The sequence below is a fragment of the Hemiscyllium ocellatum genome, chromosome 28 (genome assembly GCF_020745735.1).
Source record: "Hemiscyllium ocellatum isolate sHemOce1 chromosome 28, sHemOce1.pat.X.cur, whole genome shotgun sequence".
NCBI classification, from domain to species: domain Eukaryota; kingdom Metazoa; phylum Chordata; class Chondrichthyes; order Orectolobiformes; family Hemiscylliidae; genus Hemiscyllium; species Hemiscyllium ocellatum.
This window is the reverse complement of record NC_083428.1, coordinates 33,036,391-33,057,390: the sequence shown is the minus strand read 5'-3', so window position 1 is coordinate 33,057,390 and position 21,000 is coordinate 33,036,391. Positions and strand designations below refer to the sequence as shown.

Sequence of the window (21,000 nt, the reverse complement as noted above, 5' to 3'; positions counted from 1 at the left end):
GATGAATCAGTGGGAAGCAGTATTCCAAGTTCAGTTAGCATAATTAAAGAGAATAGACAAATAGATGCCAGGTGAATACCTAACATGACAGAACATTGGTATGAGTCCACAACGCACCAGTAAATTCCAACTTCTCGGTCATAAAAAGAAGATTTTTCTTAGTAACTATAATTTAAAACTTCACAACATTGTAGTTTACTTGTGCAAGCAGTGCAAGTCATAATTACTGTTGAATTGGATTCCTGCTTCTGTTGCCTATTCAGTGACTTCTGAACTAAAACTAAAAATATGGAAATTTGAAAAGGTCAGGTACAAGCTGAGCTGTGCTGCATCCATGACAAATCTGCCTGCCAACACTCAGACTGGGTTTATAAGTGAAGAACATTTACCCAGGTAAAGCACAAAAGCTTGTTTCCCCTTTACGGTAGAGAGCCTAAGACACTTCTACTTGTGGGACAAATCGGGTTATCTCACATAATTAGAATCTACTCAGTTCACTGCATATACCCTCGGGCAGACTGTCAAATCTTGAACTAGCATCCCTACAGTGTGTAAGTAGGCCCTTGGACCCAACACGTCCACACCAACCCTCTGAACAGTAACCTACCCAGACCCGTTCACCTAACCTATATTCACCTCTGACTACTAATGCACCTAGTCTACATATCCCTGTGACACTATGAGCAATTTAGCATGGCCAATTCACCTCACCTGCACATCTTTGGATTGTTGGAGAAACCGGAGCATCCGGAGGAAACCACTACAGACACAGTCGATCAAGGCTGGAATCGAACCTGGGTCCCTGGCGCTTTGAGGCAGCAGTACTAACCACTGAGTCACCGTGTCGCCCCATTTACTATCCCTTACTTTGTATGTAGGAAGGCTATTATGACTGGCATTCATACTTCTAGGAGTAACATCATGATGCCAGTTGGTAGATATCACATGAGGTACCACGAAGGGAAAAATTTAAGAGCAACAGTTAATCATGGAACTATGCTCCATGAAAAATCACCTCTTATAAAGAGAATGGAAACATGATAAACTAAATGGATTTCTTCCATGCTTTAAATTTGTATGAGACACATTAGAAATTACAGAAATTACACTAAATCTTTATATTTGCTTATTTGCATTACTCAATTTCTTTTCGAAGTAAACACGATTAAGACAGACAATTATTTTCAGTCAATACCTAACATAATTTGTACTATGACATGAGTATCCAAGTTATCAAATGCTATCTTCAGTCAGAAATTAGCTGCTTTAGAATCACACAGCTCAACAGTGTTTCCACCAAACTGTTCAACAGAAGGACAGAGTTAGCAAAGGGAGCTTTACTCTGTATCTAATCCCTTCTTGTCCCCATCCTGGGACAATGTGGAGAGCATTTTACTTTCAGTTTAAGAGAGTTGGCAGTGCTTTATTTTCTGTTTAAAAGAGTAAAACACTGGCTGGGTAAACAGTGACAAATGAGGTCAGAGAACAAGTTATGTAACATTAAGTAGAAGTGAAACATTATTTGTGCACACCACCTCCTGGCCAAACTGACAATAACAGCAGATATCCGAGCGCAGGTACTCTGATAATACTTCAGCTAGACAGTAAACAAAACAGTAAAAGGATTAAATAATTTACACCTTGCTACATATTAATAGATTTTCTATTTAATATTCCACAATTTCAAAGTAAATAATTTTTATAATCTCAATCTTACACAGAATGAAACTGAATGTCAAAATGCCATTTAAACATGCTACTACTGCTCAAATTTCATGATTCGGTAAATGGTTTTCTCTTCCTTCCGTACATGAGAAACCCCATGCTGACAATGACTTGGTCCTTCTGTCCTGTAAATGCTCTTCCTATATTACAGCTAAATTCTTATTGTATATTTCAGCAAGGTCTAAGCCTGCATTCACTTTCCCATATAAAAGAGCATGTAAAAGCTCTTCAGTGTTCTATTAAAGGGATTTGCAATTAAGTTTTGGCAATGATTTGCTATACACTTAACACAGATTTTTGATTGGCCATGTGAAGATAAATCTTTTTCCTGCAACTCAAAAGTACCTATGCAGGCTCAGCACCATACTAGCTGAATACTCCAGCACATCTTATTGCTCCTTCAGGGATTAGGCTCAGTGGATACTGTTGGGATTCCTTCACCACCCACCACAGAGCCGGTGGCAGGAGTAGAGGCAAAAAGGAAGGAGGAGGAGGAGGAGCGCAAGCGTAATCAATTCACCATTTATTTTTTTTTGCTGTTCCTCGGTGTCAGCCTCATCTCCACTGGTGCACTTCTCAACTCAAAATTCAAAAGGCTGTACCCTCAAGTTACATATGAAAATGTATGAAATTCTGCAAGTAGCTAGGACTTTCTGAGCTCCAATTTCCAGATGTCATATTTCTGACCAGAAATCTAAACAATGGAGCATTATAGCAAAACCAAATTTTAAAATATCACTGAATGCCGAAAAAGGTACACAAAATCCAAATGTTAAAAATCAAATATTCCCTTCAAAACTGGATACTTCATAGTCACAGTTTGGTCTTAGCTGACTTCCCATATATGGGAGTCAGAAGTCATTTGCCTTCAAATCTAACCTATATGGGCATTCCCTTGAATATGTTTGCCACGTCTCACTATGATCCTAGATTCTTCAGCAGCATCAGCTTCAGCTTCATCCTTGTTTCCATCAGACATCCTTTGTCCTTAAACATGCCTGGTCCGTTTCTTCTTTACCCAAGTTGCCAGCATCATCAAGCTAAGTTGTGCATGGCATGCAAAACAATCACTAACTCAGAGACACAGCTTACAGAGTACTGGAATACTCTTCCTCAGTGGCACAGGCAACGGAACTCCATCTTCAGTAGACTAAATGGGAGCCCAATAATGGGTGGCATTGTACTACTATTCAGCATCAATCTAAGGATTAAATACTGGAGGCTACGATTTTTAGATGTACCACTTAACACCCACAAGCCAACAGTGGAGCTTAGGAGAAGGAAAGACCGTTTGAAGGACTTGAGTGCTGTGTAACTAATGTAAGCATTGTGACAGTTTACATGGTCACCTGGTCACAAACAAGCTGAATATTGAGGAAGTGCATTCCATTCCTATTCAGGAATCTGGCTGGATGATGCTGGGAGATCTGAGCGTCATACATGTGCAGTCAATGACCTCTTAGATTGCAAGAAATCCAGTAATAGAGACAAATCAGACAGCGTGGTTCTCTGAGTCCCTGGTGAACTGCTAAACAAATAAGTTTTCCTAAAAAGATGCCTGCGAGCTCAAAAATACACTTGTAAGTGGCTAATTGGATGATGCTACTCAAGTCCCCTGTTGCAACGTGAAAGGACCCCCATGAGGAAGCTCAATCTTTTGGTGATCTTCAGCAGTTTAGGCACAGCAGTTCCTCCCAAGCTGAAGGCTGCAGAGGTCTCTAGGTGGTGGCAAACGTAGATGGCAGCATTCCGTTTCAAGGATTCTCACTTCTGGCATTACTGTTTACTCATCCATAGGTAGTCGTAAAGCCTTTGGAAGACACTCTCACACTACACTGGCCCACACTCAACAGCTTGGCTGCCACCTTCAAGTTATGCTTGTTCCTTCACAGCTGGAGCCCCTGAATCTCCAGTCTTTGCTACTGTTATCGCAGGATATTCATTCCCTACTTCTCCTTAAGCACAAAAAAGCCTGCAGACCTGCAAAAGCAGAGGCAGCACTGAGTCTACTGGTGGAAGGAAAAGGGTGAATGGGTGGTATAGTGCTTGTGTAATGCAAGGGCAGGAATGCCTGCCAAGTTGGTGCTCACCAGGCAAATGCAAGACAAATAGGTAATGAATTGTGAGTGGTCCCACTCAGGCATGAGCCCCTGAAAAAGAAAGTCAAGATCACAAGACAGACAACAAAAGTGTGTGGGTGAATAGGTGGGAATATATAGTCACATGTGGGTCAGTTAAGTATGCATGGGAAGGAGTGTGCAAACCCAGATACCAAGAGTGGGGCAAACACACACCGACCCAGCCCTCGATCCTCCCACAAAGCAAGCTGAAAGAGGAGGATAACACAGTTTGAAGGCAACTGGCTTCCAATTCCTACTTTCATATGAAGGTACCTGAGCCAGCTTGGGAGTGTGCGCCAGCAGACATAAATGAAGATCAATGTTAGTTAAACCTAACTCTTCACTTTGGTGCGGCCTCATCCCTTTCACTTTTTATCAGGGCTTAGGTTGTCTCTCTGTAGCTTTGTTTCTTAAACAAAAAGACAAAAAAATTCTTTTATTAGTTAGTTATATAAAGTATCAGTTTGTTGCTTTTGAATACTTTTTCTGAAATTCACGTTTATTGCTGGGCCAGATCCTATCTTTCTGAAATGTCCTCACCATTAGCTCCCAGAGTGAGAGAAAAATCTAACACCCACATGCAAAAGACTTGGGCAACTCTCACTTAGCAGGACAAGACCAGCAGATACACAGGGGCAGCATCACTTGCACATTCCTTTCCAAGCTAAACATCACTTGGAACCACATCTTTCATTGTTATTCTGTCAAAGTCCTGCAAATATCCTGGGTTTTTAGACTGGAGATCTGTGACCAGCTGTGTGCCACAAGAATCAGTGCTGGGTCCACTGCTTTTCGTAATTAGTGTAAATGATTTGAATGTGAACATAGGAGGTATGGTTAGTAAGTTTGCAGATGACACCAAAATTAGTGATGTAATGGACAGCAAAGAAGGTTACCTAGGAAAACAATGGGATCTTGATCAGCTGACCAACGGGCTGAGAAATGACAGATGGAATTTAATTTGTATAATGGTGAAAGTGTTGCATTTAGGACAGGCCAGTCAGGACCTTAATGGTAAGGTCCAAGGGAGTGTTGCTGAACAAAATGACCTTGGAGTGCAGGTTTATAGTTTCTTGAAAGTAGAGACACAGGTAGACAGGATATTGAAGGCAGCATTTGGTACTGCATTGAATACAAGAGTTGGGAGATCATGTTGCAGTTGTACAGTACATCGGTTAGGCCACTTTTGGAATACTAAATTCAATTCTGGTCTCCTGCTTTAGGAAGGATGTTGTGAAGCTTGTAAAGGTTCAGAAAAAATTTACAAAGATGTTGCCAGAGTTGGAGGGTTTGAGCTATGGGGAGAGGCAGAATCAGCTGGGGATATTTTCCCTCGAGCACCAGAGGCTGACAAGTGATCTTATAGAAATTTATGAAGTCCTGACGGGCATGGATAGGGTACATAGCCAAAGTCTTTTCCCCAGGTAACAGAGTCCAAAACAAGAGGGCTTTCAGGTGAGGGGAGAAAGATTTAAAAGGGACCCAAGGGACAACATTTTCACGCAGAGGATGGTGCGTATATGAAATGAGCTCAGAGGGAACGGTGGAGACTGGTACAATTACAACATTTAAAAGGCATTTGGATGGGTACATGAACAGAAAGGGCTTAGAGGGATATGGGCCAAATGAGATTAGATTAATTTAGGCTATCTGGTCAGCATGGATGAGTTGGAGTGATGAGTTGGTTTCCACCCTGAACAGCTCTATGTCTCTATGACTCTAACAACACAGTGGGTATACTTACAGCACATGGATTCCATTGGTTCAAGATGACAAATGTTTAAGCACATCAACTGCAGGACAGCCGCATCACATTTTGGATTTGATCCAATTTGTAAATAATACAAAATGAACTATGGTCAAATTAGGACAAACATTGGCAGCAGGATATCTCAAGACAGAACTCTTGCTTTCCACTTCCAAAAATGCTGTGATTAAAAAGAGTTTGTATTGACCTCCATTTTCTGCAACTATAAATGCAAGACAAGCCCAGGTATTTTTTCAGCTGTCAGCTTGCAGTGCTTAACAGTGTCTGGACAACTGCAATGTTTAAGAATTGTTGAATATTTTAAATAGCTTCAGTCCAAACATAAGCATTAACTAACTACACACTGAGCATACTTAGGTCAGATTCACTTGTTCACCACTCACCTCATTGGTTCCTCCCTGAGATGCATATGTGAATGTGCATACATGTTCACCCTAAATGGAAACAAAATGCAAATTTTCTTTATGAAATATTTTAATCTAAAACTATACTTACTACTTGTAATTCACATTTCAATTAAGATCACTTTCTTTTAGTTGAATAGAAAAGCCTTTTCAGGCCATCTTTAAAGCTGAAATACAAATCAGTGAGAATAGTGTTTAAAAGTTTCTACCTCTCATTATGCAAGCTAAAAAGGTACGGCACAGCTTCAAACTATGATAGCAAATTGAATATTATTTCTCTTTTTTAAAATTCATAAATCAAATACAACAAACAAGTTCTGACAATGAACTTGAAAGCAAATTTTCATGGAATTTGTGGAATGTCACCTTGGACTAATCATATGGTCACTTTGCTGCAATAACCTCTCAGGCGACTGACTGTGTGGAGTTTGCATATTCTCCCCGTGTCTGCGTGGGTTTCCTCAGGGTGCTCCGGTTTCCTCCCACAGTCCAAAGATGTGCAGGTCAAGTGAATTGGCCGTGCTAAATTGCCTGTAGTGCTAGGTAAAGGGGTAAATGTAGGGGAATGGGTGGGCTGCGCTTCAGCGGGTCGGTGTGGACTTGTTGGGCCGAAGGGCCTGTTTCCATAGTAAGTAATCTAATCTAATCTAAAAAAACCTGTTATGAAGGTGTCGAAGTGTACACTACCTTTAAGAAAGTTAAAAGCTAGCAGAACTACCTTGACAGCACCAAGTGTTCTGAATACGATATAATGTAACCTACTGGTCCAGAAGCTGATGTAGCTGGTTGCTTGGAGACAAAAACAAATTTGAATTAGGCCAATCAGTTTAAATAATATCCCAAAAAATATACCAAACTCCAGGCAACTTTGTATTTAGTATATTGACATTAATAAAAGCCAATGACACAATCCAATGCTTTGGGGGTATAAGACCGGGAAAAATTGAACAGTTGGGAGAGAACTGCCAAAAGACCAACAGATGTAGGCTGCTGGTCAGAACTCTCTGAAAGGTAGCTGTCTAGAGGAGGAGTTTGCACAGAGAAAAACATAAACACCAACCTGGAGAGCAAATCTACAGAGGAAGGTAGACAAAATTCGGCCGCTGGCTGGTTTTGAAATTTGAATTTTTCATAAATCTTAATTGGGGGTCTTATCGGACTACTAGTATCAATGGGAAAATAAAAGATAGATTAGAGGAAGATGATGTCAATAGTTAGTTAATTATTCTCTGTTATACTTTAAGAAATAAAGTTGTTAATTTTTATTTTAATTGGCTCCTGGCCCCTTGGATTTTCAGAGATTACTGCATGGGATATATCATATCTGTGTTGCTGGTTTAAATTAAGCAGGAGGGTTTATTTGTGTCGTAACACACTGGTAAGAATGAAAAAGCGATATTGCTACTAATGTTTGGCTGCCACAAGGCAGCTATCCTTGAGGCAACTTCTTGACTTGTCCTAATTAAATCATAGGTGACCAGAAGGATCATGCAGCCTTGCTTTCATGATCTACATTCAGAGGAAATTGCAAGACCAAGTGCATTTTTGTCCATCTGATTAACATTTTGGAGCTGTACCCATTCAGGTAAGTTGGGAACATACCATTACACTACTTACCTGCCCCTTCTGAATGGCAGATAGGCTTTGGGAAGTCAGTTATAGAGTCATAGCGTCATAGAGATGTACAGCACAGAAAAAGACATTTAGTCCAACCCGCCCATGCCGACCAGATATCCCAACCCAATCTAGTCCTACCTGCCAGTACCCAGCCCATATCCCTCCAATCCCATCCTATTCATATACCCATCCAGATGCCTTTTAAATGTTGCAATTGTACTAGCCGTCACCACTTGCTCTGACAGCTCAGTCCGTACATGTACGAGCCTCTGCGTGAAAAGATTGCCCCTTCATCCCTTTTATATCTTTCCCACTCACCCTAAACCTAAGCCCTCTAGTTCTGGACTCCCCGCCCCAGGGAAAAGACTTTGTCTATTTACCTATCCATGCCCATCGTGATTTTAGAAACCTCTATAAGGTTACCTCTCAGCCTCCAATGCTCCAGGGTAAACATACCTAATGAACCTCTCCCTATAGCTCAAATACTCCAAACCTGGCAACATTTTTGTAAATCTCTTCTGAACCCTTTTAAATTTCACGACATCCTTCCAAAAGGAGACCAGAATTGCACGCAATATCTCAAAAGTGGCCTAACCAATGTCCTGTTCAGCCTCAACATGACCTTCCAGCTCCTGTACTCAATACTCTGACCAATAAAGGAAAGCATACCTTCTTCAATATCCTATTTCCCTGTACTCCAAAGTCCACTTGTTCAGCAACACTCCTAGGATCTTAGCATTAAGTGTACAAGTCCTGAAGATTTGCTTTCCCAAAATGCTGCACCTCACATTTATCTCAATTAAACTCCATCTGCCACTCGTCAGCTCATTGGCTCATCTGATCAAAATCCCGTTGTAACCTGGAGGTAACCTTCTTCGCTGCCCACTACATCTCTAATTTTGGTGTCATCTGCAAACTTACTAACTGTAACTCTTCTGCTCACATCCAAATCATTTATATGCACGAAGAGTCATGGACCCAGCACCAATCCTTGTGGCACTCTGATGGTCACAGGCCTCTGGTCTGAAAAATAATCGTCGACCACTACCATCTGTCTTCTGCCTTTGAGCCAGTTCTGTGTCCATATGGTTAGTTCTCACTGTATCCCATGAGATCTAACCTTGCTAACCAGTCTCCCATGGGGAACCTTGTCAAATGCCTTAGTGAAGTCCGTATAGATCACGTCTGCCACTCTGCCCTCATTAATCCTCTTTGTTACTTCTTCAAAAAACTCAATCAAGTTCATGAGACATGATTTCCCACGCACAAAGCCATGCTGACTAACTCTAATCAGTCCTTGCCTTTCCAAATACATGTCCGTCCTGTCCCTCAGGATTCCCTCCAACAACTTGCCCACCACTGACTTCAGGTTCACCAGTCTATAGTTCCATGGCCTGTCCTTACCACCTTTGTTAAATAGTGGCACGTTAGCCAACCTCCAGTCTTTCAGTACCTCACCTATGAGTGACTACTGATGATACAAATATCTCAGTAAGAGGTCCAACAATCACTTCCCTAGCTTCCCACAGAGTTCTAAGGTTCACCTGATCAGGTCCTGGGGATTTATCCACTTTTATGCTTTTCAAGACATCCAGCACTTCCTCCTCTGTAATAGGGACATCTTTCAAGGTGTCACATTCTATATCTTCCACTTCCTTTTCCACAGTAAACACTGATACAAAATACTCATTAAGCATCTCCCCCATCTCCTGCCTGTTAGGTGTGAAATTTGCTAACTTAAGATTTTCAAAGAGTAGAATATAACAAAAAAATTAAGTGCCACAGTGGTGCTATTCAAGCATATGGGAAGTAGAAATGTGGCAGATAGGTGTTGGCTAATGGAATTACATGATTAGATTTAATAATGTTGCACAGATTGGTAAATGAAAAGAAAATTGGTTGGAGAGGACTCTCATTTCTTCTCAGTATATGAAATGAAATCAAACTTTGACATATAAATATGAGAAATAGGAGGAGTAGGCCATTTGGCACCATCATGCCTCAATGGGACATAATACTAGCAAATATATAGCCACTGTAGTGATTGGAACCAAGACTAGGTGAGTCTCATTGACGTTGAGATCCTTGATTGGGGTTGTTAACTTGGCTAATCAGGGAGGCCTGGCTAACATATCAACAGGAGATTCAAGAATTGTCCTTTGATGAGAAGGGCAGATAGGCAGATCGTCAGAACAAATGACTTGGTTGCAAATGCAATTCAATACTGTTCATAAGTTTGTGCAAGAAGACAATGGAAGGTTTGAGAATATCAACTTAAATGCTGACTGCTAAAGGATATTATGAGAGAAAGATTGAAAGTTACAAATACAAAACTTCCCAAAAGTCCAAGTGATAGATACCGTAGATAGATAAAGTCAAAAAAGCGAAAAGTTAAATAAGTGCATAAAAGCTCACAAGTAACAAGAGTATGTGAAATGATATATTTCATGTTTGTACACACCAATAAACAAAGAATATTTAAGCCAAAGAATACATATAGTGGGACACAAAATAATTTACGTTTCAATGGCTGTTTGTAAGATGTTCTCCAGGCTATCTTTTTGGTTTTCGCAGACTCCTTTGCCACTCTCACTGATTTATTAGGTGATGTTGTCTCATACTAACAATGCCTTATTTACTTGTGTTGACATAAACTCTCACAGAAGCAGAATGAAATGAATTAATCAATATCCTCAAAAATTATCAATCCTCATTAAACCTATAGCCATAGCATACAAACATTAAATCCCGTGACACCACAGTACGTAAACTGACACAGGACAACAGACATAAATTAACAGATGATTGTTTTTCCAAATCAACTGACTTACACTTCTGTGCACAATAAAAGCCATTTATTTTCAATGCATACATACAAAGCTGGGACATTGTGAACAGAGATTACTATTAATTTTACTAAATCTCAGTCTCAGTATCTCATTTAACAATTGGCTGTACTTAATACAATGGAAGACACTAACTTTTTCTCATACAGTAGATCTTGAACTTATGCACCAAAGATTCTACACTATTTTGGAAGGAATTCATTCTCTCGGTGGTTTCAACTTTACGTGACCCATTGGCCTAGTATTTGCTGACAGGTTTAAAACTGCTTTCCCTCTCTTGCAGCCTCTCTGCTTCCCCATACCATTTGTAGCTTCCTCCTTATGACAATCTATCAACAAAAACTACAGGAGAGAAGCAGCCTATGTTTGGAGGAGGAACACCTCAGATTCCCTCCATTCTACTTACTGGGGAGTAAGTTCTGAATTTTCATGAGCACTTCGGAGGTTGGAGGCAAATTTGTGCATATGCCCATGTATTTTGAGCCCTCACCAACACCCAAATATGAGGAAGGTGAATGATAATTGATTGGACATTTGGAAATCATTTCTGTTTTAGTACTGGCATTGCAAAAACTGCATAAGAAACTGAAAAAGAAATAGGCAAATCAATGCCACAAGCTGTGCCTTGATACGATCATGGCTGACCTCATCATGGCCCGATCTCCCCTTTCCTGCCACTCCCCGAAACCCTTTAACTCATTTTTAATTAATCATCTGTCATTTCCTCTTTCAATTTATTCAGTGATCCAGAATCCACCAGCCTCCGAGATAGTGAATACCACAGACTTTGAGAAACTACGGTTGCGAACGGATTCCGTTCACAAGTTCATTCGTAAACTGATTTATATACGTCAGAACACACTACAGAATAACATAATTTGCTGTCCATAAGTACAGGTGAAATGCTCCTGTGTCACGTCTTTAAAATTAATATCAATACATCCCTGTTGAGGATTATGTTTGAAAGTACAAGCTTTCAAAAAAAAAGAAAAAAATAATTGGGGACTCCCTATAATTTATCTGCTTTAAATCTGCCACTCCTTAGCCTAAAACTATGCCTTTGTTCTAAATTACCACACAAAAAGAAACATCTTCTGTCTACTTTTGTCAATCATCTTTAGAATCTTATGTATCTCAATTAGATCATCTCTCATTCTTCTAACGAGTATATGGGCCTAAACTACTCAATCTCTTCCCATAAATCTAGATTTTCATTTCTAGAATTAATTTGGCACCCTTTCCCTGAACTGCCTCCAAGGCAATTACATATTCCACAGGTAAGAGGGATCAAAATTGTATGCAGTACACAGATGCAATCTCACCAATACCTTATATAATCCCATCAACAATTCCCTACCTTCATATTACATTCCTTTAGTGATAAATGTCAAAACCTGGTTATCTGCTGTACCTGCAAACTAGCATTCACGCAGGACACCCAGCTCTCCCTGCTCCGAAACACTTTGAAGTTTCCCTCCATTTGGATAATTCGTCTTTTTATTCTTCAGACCAAAATGGATCCTCTCACATCCATATTAAACTCCGCCAGCATTCACCCAACTTATTCGTACCCATTAATAAATTTCTTATTCCTTCACTGCAACTTACTTTCCCACCCATTACAGTGTCATCTACAAATCTGGCTATAGTATATTCTACCTGTATCCAAGTAATTAAAGTAGATTGTAAATTGTTGGGGACCCCATGTCACTCCACTAGTTACAGCTTGCCAAGCAGTAAAAGAGACGACTGAGTTTTTATGTTAAGTGTTTTATGTTAAGAAGAGGTAAGTAAAGAAAGTCTATTTTATCGCATTGAAGAGTCAGTGGTCTTCCATCAATTTAACGCGGGTCATTAAAAATCTAAGGAGTAGATTTCAAAATAATTTCTTTGTACAGAATTATGACCAGAATTAAATATTTTCTGATTGACCAGACTGCCTGTTTTCTTTTTATTCCTTCAAGGGATGTGGGCATCAATGATTTGGCCAACATTTACTGTCATTCCTAGTTGTCCTCAAGAAGGTGGTGCTAAGCTGCAATCCATTTGCTGTACTTGGACCCACAATGTTGTTGGGATGGAGTTCCAAGATTTTGACATAGTAACAGTGAAGGAGTGGTGATCTATTTCCAAGTCAGGTGGCAAGTGACATTTCCAGGTATCTACTGTCCTTGCCCTTCTAGGTGGTACTGATCATGGGTTTGGAAGGTGCTATCTCAGGAGCCTTGAAAAGTTTCTGCAGTACATCTTGTAGGTGGTACAAACTGCCCTGAGCAAGTAGCAGTGTGTGTAAATGGTACAACATTCACAATCAAGTGGCCTACTTCGTCCTGGATGGAGTCAAACTTCTTCAGTGTAAATGGAGCTGCATTGATCCAGGTAAATGTTAAGCACTCCATCACACTCTCGATTTGTGCCATATGGATGACTAAAAGTTGGGAAGTGAGATTGTGAGTTAATTGCTATAGGATTCTGGACTGCTCACATAGCCACCAGTATTTCTATGGTTAGTCCAGTTTAGTTTCTAGTCAATGGTAAACTTGAGGATGTTGATGGTGGGGCATTCAGTGATGGTAATACCCTTAAATGTCAAGGAGTGATGGTATATTCTCTTGTTAGTGATGCCAACTGAATAGCTATAGAGCTTGAATTTCTGAAGCATCTTGGGGATGGGTTTCCACAGCAGCATTTAAGGAGCCAACTAGAAGGAAGGCTATTTTATTTCTAGTATGATGTAATGAAACTAGACTAACTAAATTTTGTAAAATTACCTCAAGGGATGAGCAATCACAATCTTATTGAATTTAATAGGTAGTCCAATTTGAAGCAAGGATATTAATTTTCAATAGGGAAACTGTGAAAGGTTTGTCACACATTGGGTGAGCTGAATTGGAGAAATACATCAAACAGCATGACTGCACATCAATGTTGAAGAGTTCTGAAAAACCAATTGCATGGCTTGCAACAACTGCACCTTCCTTCAAGGGCACAGCCTCAAATATGTAAGTCAACTGCAGCTGACAAAGTATGTTAAAGATTGCATAAGATTAAAAAGCTTAAAAAGTGTCATGAAATAGTAATAAGTCTAAGCATTGGCAAGTTTTTCAGATTGGCAAAGGAGGACCAAAAAACTGAAAAGGAAAGGAAGAAAATATGAATGCAATCTAGCAAGTGGGAAATAAAAGCTTCTACTGATACATGAAAAGGAAACATTTGGCTAAGACAAATGAGAGGACATTAATAGGATCCCAAGATGACCAATCTGGTTACTTGCGATTTACAATCATCTAGCAAGCAACAATTTGATTGAAATAGTCAACATGGATTCATCAAGGGCAGGTCGTGTCTCAGAAACCTCTGAGCTTTTTTTGAGATGACCAAGCATGTCGATAAAGGTAGGGCAGTTGACGTGGTGTACATAGATTTCAGTAAAGCCTTTGAGAAGGTTCCACATGGTAGGCTATTGGAGAAAATGCAGAGTCATGGGATTGAAGGCGATTTAGCATTTTGGATGAGGAATTTACTTTCTGTAAGAAGGCAACGAGTAGTGGTTGATGGAAAATATTCAGCCTGGAATCCGGTTACTTGCGGTGTGCCAAAGGAATCTATTTTGGGACTATTAGTATTTGTCATTTCCATAAATGACTTGGGCACAGGCATAGGTGGACGGGTTAGTAAGTTTGCAGATAATACTAAAGTCGGTGGAGTGGTGGACAATGTAGAAGAATGTTGCAGGTTGCAGGGAGACTTGGATAAACTGCAGAATTGGGCTGAAAAGTAGCAAATGGAGTTCAATGCAGCTAAATGTGAGGTGATTCACTTTGGGAAGAATAACAGGGAGACAGAATACTGGATCAATGGAAAGATCTTTGGTAGTATGGATGTGCAGAGGGATCTTGGTGTCCACGTACATAGATTTCAAGAAGTTGCCACCCAGGCTGATAGTGCTGTTAAGAAAGCATACAATGTGTTAGGTTTTATTGGTAGAAGGATTGAGATTCTGTGCACAATTTCAATCTCCTTAATTGCAACAAACGTTCACCAAGCCAGTTCCTGGGAATGACAGGACTGTCCTATAAAGAGAAACTAGACAAACTGGCATGATCTAGGCATGGAAAAGTAGAATGGCCCCTTGAGAGTCTAGAACCAGAATATATAATCTAAAAATGAGGATATCATTTTTGACTGAGGAGGAGAATTTATTCTTTCTTAGAGGGTAGTGAATATTTGGAATCATCTATCCCAGAGGGTTGTGCAAGCTCAGTCCTCGGAGTATATTTAAAGTAGAAGTTGATAGATTTTTGATCAATGGTGTAAACAGTTAAAGGGATAGAGTAGGCAAAAGCATTTAAAAAAACCGATCATTCAAGATCGTTTTAAGTGGTACAGCATATTAATTAAAATGGGTTCAGACAAAGGGTCACTGGAATCTAAACGTTACCATTTTTCTCTCTACAAATGTTACCACACCTGCTGAATTTCTCCAGCACCTTGGTCACAGAGCAAACTTAACGGGATGAATGGCCTACACCTGCTCAGTGGTCATTGCTCGGCACCTGCGTGGTGAAAATGTTACTTGCCACGTCAGCCCAAATCTGGTGCAGGTCTGGAGATATCTGGTCATGGACACTTTCAGAATGAAAGGTCACAAATGGTGCTGATTATTTTACATGTTCCCATTTCTGACTTTTGAAGTGGGTGGAGGTCATTGATGACGCAGTTGTTGGGTCTACCACACTACCCTGAGTAACTCTTAGGGGTGTTCTGGAACTGAAATCAATCCTTTCTGCTAGGTATAGCTCCAAACTGTAAAAAATTTTTCTTGATTCCCATTCAGTCCAGTTTTGCTAGGGCTCCTTCATGCCACACTGTCAAATGCAGCATGATGTCAAGTGCAGTCACTCTGGAATTCAGATCTTTTGTGATATTTAAACCAAAACCAAAAATGGAGTCAGGAGTAGAGTGGTCTCGCAGAACCCAAACTAAGCAGGTTATTGCTCAGCAAGCGCTGCTTGACAGCATTATGACGACTGATTCATCACTTTACTTGATGAGGGTAGACTGGTGTGGCATTAATTGGGCATGTTGGATTTGTCCTGCTTTTTTTAAGTAGGTGTACCTGTGCAATTTTATTGGCAACCTATCCCAAAACTTAAAAAGATGTACCTCCCAGCATCTAACCTGCAGAAAAATTATGATTTTTAATTATAGGGCAGCACGGTGGCTCAGTGGTTAGCACTGCTGCCTCACAGCACCAGGGTCCTAGGTTTGATTCCAGTCTTGGGTAACCGTCAGTGTGGAGTTTGCACATTCTCCCTTTATCAGCATAGGTTTCCTCCAGGTTCTCCGGTTACCTCCCACGGTCTAAAGATGTATCGGTCAGGTGAATTGGCCATAGTGTTAGGTGCATTAGTCGGAGCTAAATGGGTCTGGGTGAGTTACTCTTTGGAGGGTCAGTGTGGACTTGTTGGTCCAATGGGCCTGTTTCCACACTGTAGGGAATCTAACAGCATGGTGGCAGTGGTTAACACTGCTGCCTCACAGCACCAGGGTCCCAGGTTCAATTCCAGCCTTGAGTGACTGTGTGGAGTTGGCACATTCTCCCTGTGTCTGCTTGGGTTTCCTCTGGGTGCTCCAGTTTCCTCCCATAGTCCAAAGATGTGCAGGTCAGGTGAATTGTCCATGCTATATTGCCCATAGTGTAAGGTGCATTTGTCAAAGGGAGGATGGGTTACTCTTCAGAGAGTCGGTATAGACTTGTTAGGATGAAGGGCTCTGGCCCGAAACGTCGAATTTCCTGTTCCTTGGATGCTGCCTAACCTGCTGTGCTTTAACCAGCAACACATTTTCAGCTTGTTAGGATGAAGGGCCTGTTACCACACTGTAGGGAATCTAATCTAAACATATAATCCAGGCTGAAACAGTGCAGTACTAAGATAATTTTAGCGCAGCATGCTGGCTCAGTGGTTAGCAGTGCTGCCTCACAGTCTTTGATTCCAGTCTTGGGCAACTGTCTGTGTGTTTGCACATTCTCCCCATGTCTGTGTGGGTTTCCTCCGGGTGCTCCAGTTTCCTCCCACAGTCCAAAGATGTGCAGGTCAGGTGAATTGGCCATGCTAAATTGTCCATTGTGTTTGGTGCACTATTCAGAGGGTTGGTGTGGACTTGTTGTGCCAAAGGGCCTGTTTCCACACTGTAGGAAATCTAATCTAATTTTATGGGGTGGCACGGTGGCTCAGTGATTAGTACTGCTGCCTCACAGCACCAGGATCCCAGGTTCGATTCCAGCGGAGGCGACTGTTTGTGTGGAGTTTGCACATTCTCCCTGTATCTGGGTGGGTTTCCTCTGGGTGCTCTGGTTTCCTCCCACAGTCCAAAGATGTGCAGGTCAGGTGAATTGGCCATGCTAAATTGCCCATAGCATTAGGTACATTAGTCAGAGGGGAAATGGGTCTGGGTGGGTTACTCTTCGGACAGTCGGTGTGGACTGGTTGGCCCGAAGGGCCTGTTTCCACACTATAGTGAATCTAATCTAATCTAACTTATTACAGACTGAGATACATCAACAGTACACCCTATGGATTAACAATTCACATCTTCTGGATATCTACATTTAATTGTGTATAATGTCATGTTAGCAATAAAATATGGACTGATTTTTGTACGATTTGATCCAATTTTAAGACTTAGGACCTTTCATAGACTAAAAGAGAAACCATTGACTGACTGTTAAGTCAATCAACTGATCACACCAGTCAACTGAACTTTGTGAAAATAATGTGGAATAAACAAAATTGTCTGAATTGAAGTTAACATTTTATCAAAAGAAACAATATAGCTCATCTCATCAGGTATGAAAAGGCCTATTTTGATTTACATCTACATAAGTTTCACATATTTGAGATAAAAGGCTTCACGTGCCATTTATCAACCTTGGAAGTAATAAACTCAGACATTGAAATACATCGCTGACATTTCAGGGCACTATTTCTGACAGAGCTGGACATATGGATTTGTGACTGGTACCAGCAGTAAAGAATGTTCACTTCTCAAAGGAAAATGCCCAGTGATTATAAAGGAACAACAAGAACACAAAGGACAACTAAAATACTCATTACTGTTCAGGGTAGAAGTCATTAATTAGAGAATTGTAGTTTCAGATTAAAATATCCAAGGAGTTAAGTTTTATATTCCCTTCATACTGGACACTATCCCTTTTTTAACTTTGCATCTATGCTTGACTTTATGTCCTCATTTTTAAACACTTTTCAGATAATAAAATTGGAATAGGTTGTCAACAAAATTGTCTACTCAAAAAGCAGAATGAATTCAACATGGTCAATGAGCACCACACCAGCCTACTCTCATCAAGTGAAGTTATGTTGACAATGACTTGGTCCTTCTGTCCTGTAAATGCTCTTCCTATATTAGAGCTAAATGCTTATTGTATATTTCAGCAAGGTTTAAGCCTGTATTAATCTTCCCACGTCAACGTGCATGTAAAAGTTCTTCACTTAAAGGGATCATTAAGGGATTTGCATTTAAGTGCTATATACTGAACACAGATTTGATTGGAGAAAGTGAGGACTGCAGATGCTGGAGATCAGAGCTGAAAAACGTGTTGCTGGAAAAGTGCAGCAGGTCAGGCAGCAACCAAAGAGCAGGAGAATCGACGTTTCCGGCATAAGCCCTTCTTCAGGAATGACACTTTCCTTACTCCTGAAGAAGGGCTCATGCCCGAAACGTCGATTCTCCTGCTCTTTGGATGCTGCCTGACCTACTGCGCTTTTCCAGCAACACATTTTTCAGCACAGATTTGATTGGTCATGTGAAGATAAACCTTTTTCCTGCAACTCAAAAGTACCCATGCAGGTTCAGCAGCATACTAGCTGAATACTCCAGCACACCTTATTGCTCCTTCAGGGATCAGGCTCAGTGATCACTGTTGGGATTTCTTCACCACCCACTCAGGGCCCGTGGCAGGAGCAGGAACAAAAAGGAGGAAGAGGAGGAGCATGAGCGTATTTTATTCACCATTTTGTTTTGGCTGTTCCTAGGTGTCAGCCTCATCTCCACTGGTGGCAATTCTCAACTTAATATTCAAAAGACTGTATCAAGTTACTTTCCAGAAATTCCTTTCTCTTCTTAAGCAGCCTATCATGACCAAGGGTGACTTTCTTCTACACAGATACTATGGGATTCTGGATTAGTGGTGCTGGAAAGCAGTTCAGGCAGCATCTAAGGAGCAGCGAAATCGACGTTTCGGGCAAAAGACCTTCATCAGGAATAATGGGTCTGGACATTATCTACAAAATCCAATGCTGGAGCCACACACCTTGCCACAGATGAGGTGTGTGTTGTTTGATGAGTCAGCTGAATGGAATGCCTGATTTTTGCATAGTCTTTCTGCTGTTTACACCTAACCTCCACTTAAAGTAAAATGCTTCCAATTTTGCAGATGTTTCATCATCAGTGTGGGTGGTCCTGGCCAAGAGGTTTTTTAGATTTTTTTAGATTAGACTTACAGTGTGGAAACAGGCCCTTCGGCCCAACAAGTCCACACCGACCCGCCGAAGCGCAACCCACCCATACCCCTACATTTACCCCTTACCTAACACTATGGGCAATTTAGCATGGCCAATTCACCTGACCCAGGTGTCAGCCTCATCTCCACCTGACCCAGAAGTCATTTCAGTTAGGCTTTGAGAATGTCTTAAAAGCATTTTCTCTGACTGCCATGTGTCAGTTATCAGATAATGTAGCGCACCCAGACACAACTGATCAATGATATGCAACTGCTCAACGTGGAGGACAGAAATATAGGAAGCCATTCGGCCCAGAACCTTCTTCACATTCTAAATCACAGCTAATTATCACCTCAATGATGCAATCCTCTCAGATCCCTGTACCCTTTAAATCTACCAATCTCTATCGTGAACTTAATGACTGAGGTTCCAAAACCCTCAGAATTCCAAATGTTCATCACCTTCTGATGCAAGAAGTTCTTCCTCACCTGACACTCAGTGGGTTTTATCCTGAAACTGTGTTCCCTGGTTCCAGACTCCACTGTCAGGGGTAACATCCTTTCTGGATCTAGTCTATCACCAAGACTAAGTGCAAGATTGACTCTCACATTCCTCTAAACACCAAATAATGCAGGCCCAGTTCCGGGATACTATCTGGAAGGGAGCCGGGATTATCCCTGATATCCTGAACAGTATATCCCTCAATGAATTTCAAACTGATTGTCGCATTGTTTGGTACGGGATTCTGCTGTGTGCACATTGACTTTGACATTTGCTAAATTACCGTCGACTTTTAAAAAAAAATTCGGCAGTTCGATAAAAGGCTTGAGCCCGCCCGATGGTGGTGAAGGGTGCTATATAAATGCATGCAATTTGCGTCCAGTCCATGCTGCTCCACAACACCTGGCTGCAAAATGGGAAGATGGCTTTAGTCCGAGTGCATTGCTGGATTCAGGGAATGAAGTTTCGAATGTCATTGCCAGGGCCTCCTCGGACAAGGGCTGACGTGGCGGCTCCAGCCTTAGCTGAAGCCCTGGCAGTCCATGTTCTGGTGTGCCGGAGGCCTATGGCCCAGCTCCTCAGCCCCATCAACAGCAGCAGTTCTCTTACCAGTGTCTCACTGTGCGAGTGCACCAAGCCCCCCGGCCTGACATCGAACTTCCCCGTGCGCGAGAGCCCGGCCGCGCCGCTCGAGCCGACCGCGCAAATCAAAATAACGGCCAGCCCCAGCGCGTGCCCGGCCCATGCCATTGCACCTCTTGCTCTGAACAGCGGCCTGCGCCTCACTGCGCAACCGCCATGCTACTGACGGCAACACCCTCGTGCCATTCAACCCAGCGGACGGGCGTTCTCGAAATAGCTGCCCTCATGCCACAACGAGTAGGGGTAAGCAAATAATGAGGATAGAGACATTACAGCACGGAAACAGACCCCAGGTAGGAGCAAATTACTAAACTAGCTCTGATGGGGAGTAATCGAGACTCAAAACTTTAGCTTCCTTTCAATGGGTGCTGCCTGACCTGCTGAGATCTCCAGCATTTGTTGTTTTTGCTTCACTGAAACAGACCCTGCCTTTCAACTAATTCACACTGACCATGTTCCCAAACTAAACTAATCCCATCTCCCTGCGTGTAGCTCATATTGCTCCAAAATTGCCTCTGTATAAACTTTTCGAAATGGCTTCTAAGTTTTTTTTTTAAAAAATCACACAACACCAGGTTATAGTCCAACAGGTTTATTCGGAAGCACTAGCTTTCAGAGCGCTGTTCCTTCATCAGGTAGCTGTGAAGCAGGACATAAGACAGAATTTATAGTAAAGGATGACCGTGTCATGCAACTAAAATGATATATTAAACAACTCTTGATTGTTGTTAAGTCTTTCCTCTTTTAGAATGGGTTGCCAGTTTCGGTTCATTAATATGTATCCCAGATCTTCTTTTAAGTCACGTTCTTAAGATTTTTGTGTGATTTTTAACTTTGTCCAACCCAGTGCAA

The 21,000-nt window shown here is 41.4% G+C and overlaps 1 protein-coding gene across 1 annotated transcript in view; it reads right to left on the bottom strand.

The window, feature by feature from the left end:
• Positions 1 to 20,303, bottom strand: part of mydgf (myeloid-derived growth factor) — a 47,437-nt gene extending 27,134 nt beyond the window's left edge. The window contains exons 1-2 of the mRNA XM_060846292.1: positions 20,116 to 20,303; positions 5,997 to 6,047 (exon numbers count right to left, since the gene is read on the bottom strand). Of these exons, the coding sequence (XP_060702275.1) occupies positions 5,997 to 6,047; positions 20,116 to 20,256 (192 nt within the window). The 5' untranslated portion in view covers positions 20,257 to 20,303. The remainder of the gene's footprint in view (positions 1 to 5,996; positions 6,048 to 20,115) is intronic.
• Between the last annotated feature and the right edge of the window lie 697 nt (positions 20,304 to 21,000).